Source organism: Wasmannia auropunctata, unplaced genomic scaffold (assembly GCF_000956235.1).
Source record: "Wasmannia auropunctata unplaced genomic scaffold, wasmannia.A_1.0 LD336106.1, whole genome shotgun sequence".
NCBI classification, from domain to species: Eukaryota; Metazoa; Arthropoda; class Insecta; order Hymenoptera; family Formicidae; genus Wasmannia; species Wasmannia auropunctata.
The window spans coordinates 9,827,010-9,833,683 of NW_012026784.1; the positions used below are offsets into that span (position 1 = coordinate 9,827,010).

The 6,674-nt window shown below is 36.4% G+C and overlaps 1 protein-coding gene across 1 annotated transcript in view; it reads right to left on the minus strand.

The window, feature by feature from the left end:
- Window positions 1–5,994: 5,994 nt before the first annotated feature.
- LOC105457035 overlaps window positions 5,995–6,674 on the minus strand; it is a 9,062-nt gene continuing 8,382 nt past the window's right edge. Inside the window, exon 6 of the mRNA XM_011701449.1 lies at window positions 5,995–6,338. Coding sequence (XP_011699751.1) covers window positions 5,995–6,338 — 344 coding nt within the window. The remainder of the gene's footprint in view (window positions 6,339–6,674) is intronic.

Sequence of the window (6,674 nt, forward strand, 5' to 3'; positions counted from 1 at the left end):
TAATTTGCACATGTTTTCAACAATTTTTAAAGTATTATAACAAATTCATCATGTATTTTAAACATTTTGGACTAATTAATTAAATTAAATGCAAAATAGAGTAATAAGAAACACGTTATGACACGGTGCAAGTGTCTGAAGTACCTCGCGCCAGTCTCTGTCGTGTCGACCCTGACCGCGCGAATTTCACGCGCGCCCATTTGTGAACTTCAATAGCTTACCGTTCAAATTCTATTTATCGGATCGCGTTTTGGTAAAGAACTTTTCGTCTTAGAATTTCACAGAAAATACGCTGGTACTTGGCGGTACGCCAGTTCTAGGACACCCTGTATATATACACATATGTATATGTATACATATATGTATATAGGGTGTTCCCGGGTTAAACGGTCAAACTTAAAATATAATTACAGGACATGAAAACAAACAAAAATTTCCCTCCGACGTATGCTCGCGAATGCTTCTTTCAAGAGATATTTACTTATGAAGTTGAAGCTCGAAGGTCATTGATAGGCTTTTGTTCGCAAAGCTCGCAGTTCATAGCTCGTAGCTCATAGTTATTAGTTCGTTGAATGCTTTTGTAGAATAAATTTATAATCGTACCTCGTATGTATTCTAATAGTGAATATGCCAATATGGTATATTTATATGGGTTTTGTGACGGAATCTAACGCTGCTCGCTGTGAATACACCGCGCGATTTCCGAACAGAAGATTGCCGAATAAATCAGTGTTCTCTTTAACATTTCAACGACTGAAGGAAATTGGGTCATTTAACATGGTCCCCCGGGCTGATGGAGTTTTTGCACTACTGCAAAATAAAAGAAGAACAGCCATCATATTGCAGCATTTTGATCAAAATCCATCAACAAGTACCCGAAGATCTAGTTTTGCATTAAGAATTTCACCCACAGTCATATGGAAGACACTTTCAGCTGATGAACGTTATCCATACCACTTTCAACGTGTTCAGCATTTATTACCGGCTGATATACCATGCAGAAGAACATTTTGCGATTGGTTTTTAAATCAAACAGATAATGATCCACAACTTTTACAAAAAATTTTATCGACAGATGAGGCCATATTTACCAGGCAAGGTATTCTCAATCAAAGAAATAGTCATGTTTGGTCACATGAGAATCCTCGAGCAATCCAAGAGCAACATTTCCAATACGGTTTTCAGTGTAATGTATGGTTAGGAATAATGGGCAATATTTTAATTGAACCCCATTTTTTACCAACTCGCTTGAATGCGAATGGATTTCTTGCATTTTTGAACAATGAATTGTATGACCGTTTGGAAAACATTCCTTTGAATATGAGAATGAATTACTGGTTTCAATTGGATGGCTGTCCTGCTCACTATGGCAGAGGTCCTCAACAGTGACTTAATACTCATTTTTCCAGAAGATGGATCGGACCTGTGGCTTGACCTCCGCGCTCACCGGATTTAACACCACTAGATTTTTTTGTATGGGGTACTCTGAAGCAAAAAGTGTATGAAATGCGTGTTAATGACCTTCAATCATTAAAACAAAGAATTGAGCAAGCGTACGAAGAAATTACGGACGCACAATGTCAGTCAGCCACACGTTCTGTCATTGATAGGTGCAATGCTTGTCTCCGGACTGGAGGCTAGCATTTTGAATAAAACATTTAATGTAATAACTAATTTTGATTATTATAAAGCAATAAAGAGGATGTATCTTATTTTGACATTATTTATTTCATTACAGTTCTGTAACTTCATAAGTAAATATCTCTTGAAAGAAGCGTTTGCGAGCATACGTCCAGAGGAAAATTTTTGTTTGTTTTCATGTCCTGAATTTATATTTTAAGTTTGGCCATTTAACCCGGAAACATCTTGTATATACATATATATATATACAGGGTGTCCGGTAATAACCACCTAAAATCTCGTGGGCTGGTAGAGCAGATTAAACTGAACAGAAAAGTCCTCTACCATTTTGCAAAATTCGCAATCGTTAACGAGATATTAATTTTTGAAGATTGGCGAATAAATGCATATCCGTCCGGCCCACCGCTGAATACCAGCGGTGGGGCGGTCGTGCCAGTCGTATCTCGCCGCGCTGCTAGGCATGTAGGGGATAGACTCTATCCCCACACGCTTAGCAACGCGGCGAGATATGGCTGGCACGACCGCCCCACCGCTGGTATTCAGCGGTTGGCCGGACGGATACGCGTTTATTCGTCAATCTTCAAAAATTAATATCTCGTTAACGATTGCGAATTTTGCAAAATGGTAAAAGACTTTTCTGTTCAATTTGGCGGTGGGTCGGACAAATACGCGTTTATTTACCAATCTTCAAAAATTAATATCTCGTTAACGATTGCGACTTTTGCAACATGGTAGAGGACTTTTCTGTTCAGTTTAATCTGCTCTACCAGCCCATAAGATTTTAGGCGGTTATTATGGGACACCCTGTATACACATAGTGTCTGATACTCAATGGTACAGCGCTCGTGGGCAGGTAGTTTAGACCAAACTGAACAAAAAAGTCTTGTACCATTTTGCGATCTTTGTTATAATTTTTGAGATATTAATATTGTTACGCCCGTGTCTAAGTCCGCGTCATTCCATGTACCAGCGAGCCGGTCGAGCTGTCGGCGAGAAGAGACTGTTTTCCTGACAATTTGGAGGTAAACTGTCGTACCGTTCGAACGTGCTCCGATTCCTTTCCTTATATGATACGATGTTACAATAAAAAGAGTGTTCCTTATTTTAAATTGGTGTCCCCTTTATTCTTCCGCGACGATCCGGTGCGCGTGCGCGTACGCGAGTGCTGAAACGCAAGCTATACACAAGCGAGTGCGCGAGCGCGAGTTCGACCGCCCCGGGCGTAACATTTTGGGGGCTCGTCTGGGATCGGTGCGTCATCCTTCGGGATCGATAGAGTGCATCACCCTTCCGAGATTGCAAACATTACGGAGTGTCGTGCGGTGATGGCAACAACGAGAAAGAGGACGTGCACACATACGGCGGGAGGCGACGAGTTTGACAGAGGTCCTCCGTTCTACGCTGGAGGAACTGCGCGAGATTAGACAGAGTTGCGACAGCAGCAACAGGCCGCGTTTGACTCTATGCGAGGAGCAGCAGCGGCAGCGCACCGACTTTGAGGCGATACTGCAGCAGCCGAAATACGATAGCTCCAAGAGAGGCTGCAAGGAACTGCGACTGAACAGCTAAGTCCTTCCAATAATAACGAGAATGTTGCGCGTGATCGTAATTTAAACGTCGCGAATATATGCAATCGGAAAGTATTGAAGTTGTCGCGAGTTTTGGCGATCGAGCCGACTCAAATATTTCGCTTCGCGGAGCAATGGGTTTTAAGATAAAGCCGGACACATTTGACGGGAGTGCTCCCTTGCACGAATTTTTCGAGTAATTCGAGTAATTACTCGTGTGAACCGTTGGGGAGAGGAGACAAAGACAACCGCCGTGCTCATACCGTGTTTGAGAGAAAAGGCGTGTACAGTACTGGAAAACGTGCAAAATTTAGAACATTTAAATTATACGGAATTAAAATCAAAATTGGAATTACAATTTAGAGAAACGCAATCGTTACAAAATTATTATTCACAGTTCACTAATAGAAAATAGAAATTCGGAGAAAACAGCATCTTTTGGTTCTGACATGAAAGACTTGCACAGTTAGCATATCCTGAGTGTCCTGATTCAACGCTTGATAAAATAGCATGCGCGTAGTTTGTCTCCGCTCTTTCTGACGGTTTCGTGAAGAGAGCTTTACAATTGGAGAGAGTAACAACTTTGAAGGTGGCTGTTGAGAGAGCAAAAGCGGTAAAATTAATACAAGAAAATACTTTTGAACGCAAAAAAGAAAGTAATATAAATTTTGAAAAGAATAAAGAGAAAAATTTTTATAATTTAAAAAAAAGAAAAGAATCAAAGTTTTAAGAAAGATAATCAGCAAAAAGAGGAAAGAATTAATAAAAATAAATTTAGAAAACTTGTTGGGAATAAGAATGAAGAGAAAGAGTGCTGGGAATGTGGCAAGAAGGGTCACTTCCGTTCCGAGTGTCCTGGCAAAAAGGAAAACAAGGAATAGTCGAATTTTGTGGGGTGATCCTGGTTCACAAGTCGATAAAGAATCTGGTAAATATCATATTGAAATCAAGTTGAGATCATATGCAAATCAATAATCAATTCGATATTTCGACGATTTTATCACAATATCTGGAAAATATTGTGTAGATGTCGACGATCTAATCATTATTCAACTTATATCATACGGAAGTCAAATCTACATCTCCATATATCGACTCGACTTAAATATAAGATCTATTAGATATCAATTAAATCATTAATTGATCGATATCACAGAGTCGATACTTATACAATATCTTCTATATATCAAATTGATATGTATACATCTATAGATGTCGATTATAAATCGACAAGATATCGGCAATATATTATGCTATTTATGCAACAGTAATCTTTCTCTATGGATTTCAGGGATTATAATATTTATTATTGAATATTCCATATGTAATAAAAATATGAAGAATAAACACAAATAAGTACAAATAATATGCTTATACCTCTTTTTGATATCATAAAATATTTTATTTATTTAAGTACAATTTTTAATCTTATTGCAAAGTAAAATTTATAAGTATACAAATTAAATTTACAATACAAAAGTATATATATATGTATAAATTAAATTAAATTTTTACAGAGAATTTTATTTATTAAAAAAAATGTTTAAACAAAAATATTTTTTTGTAGTAAAAATTATTATGCTGTTCTGATATATCTTCAGTCACCTTCAAAAGTATTAGGAAATTGTGCAATATAAGATTCAGAATACAATTTATCATAATAGCTTTCTGGACAATGCTCTGTACAGAACGAATTTTTAAACTTCCAAACATGTGAAAAGAGCATAACTTTATATGAGAAACTTTACCTTGTAAAGGATATGATATTACAATCTCTGTATCATCCAAAATAATTGTAGTCAAAAGAACAAAAATCGATGGTGTCTGTTCATTTAAAGAACTACTAACAAAAATTCTTTCTATACAAGCAAACGAGTCATCGTCTAATTTAACAATGTGATCGATTGTTTTGCTTCCTTGTTTGACATAACATCGGGAATAATATTTGACATGATCTTTTATCATTTTCTCAAAACATATATTTGTTATACGTATTGCTTTCTCAATAAAGACATCTGTCTCCTCAATAGTAAGGAAAATTTCTACTTCTTTTCCAAGCAATGTAACGTTAGAAAGTTTTGTTACATGTTTTTGTAAATGGTAATTGAATATTGTTGAACAATAATTAATTGTTGAATCACTAATATTGTATTTACAAAGTAACCGAGAAAGTGACTGAAGATATATGTATTTACGAGCAATTTGTGTTAGTACGCCACGCGTTCCTTTTACAAGCTTTAGAAGAAATCCATTTCTACTTTCAAATGAAAATGCAGAATAGCACCACAATGGTCCAAACATTAACACCGTTTTACCTAAGCTATCTGTAGCAGCAAGTGTACATTATACGTCATATTTTGAGGGCCATATAACTTTTGAAAATCTGTTACGTATTGAACCAGATTCCAAGTGGCATTATCGAGATCAGAAATAGAAATCTTGTGTTGAAGAAAAGTATAAATGGCAGAAACAAATAAACAATGGTGTTTGTAATATCTTAAAAGCAGAATATCTTTCAAGCATGGCAAGCTGTAATAAAGAAGCCATGCGCGCTATTCATTAGCTTTCCAAAAAGAACGTTCTTTAAGTGATCTGGGAAGTATTGGAAAACTTGAAGGTGAACGTATTGTTAAAAGTCTTTTATCAATATGATCACGTTTTAATCCGATATAATATTTTTCATTATGGGATGAGCTATCTAACCACAGACAAGTGACAAATTTAATTACACCTAAAAGGACACAGTGCATATAATCTAATACAAATCCATGTACAAGGTTAAATTCTAAAAAGAACTGCTAACAGGACTAACACCTTTAACGCCACAAATTTCAATACCAGTTTGCTCAACCTGTAACATATCTTTCCTGATATCGTTATTAATTCGATCTTCAACCTCGTATATTTTTATGTTATTAGTAGCATTTTCAATTCGCGTCACGGTGTAAGTAAGACTATTATCTTGAAGCATATTGACAACAAAATTATCACCTATATCCATAGCATATTTAACTGTAATTGGACTTGTATCAGGCTCAGCAGATGGCATTAGGCCATAACCAGGATGAGTACAATAACTACATCCATAACAACCATTAAATTGCTTTATTCGCTGAACTAGAGGCTTTGCTATAGAATCAAGAACACAGTTTAAAACAACAATTTTACTATTTATACGAACTCCAGTTGGAGATGTCCAATTTAATCCTTCACAATACAGTTTTTTAGCTTCACATAAAAAAGGAGAAAGAAACTGAATCATATCTGGATCTTTATCTCCAAACCAAAGTCCACATATTATTGTGTTCTTTAATGCAAAATGCTCCTTTGGTGGAAATTCATTCACAAGGAGATGCCACGAACTGTAAAATACGGAATGAGATGAGCTATAGCCCATTCGAAAGGGGGGGTTGCGTGTACTAACACGGTAAAAGAATTAGCGTGAATGGGCTTTGGTTTCTGAGA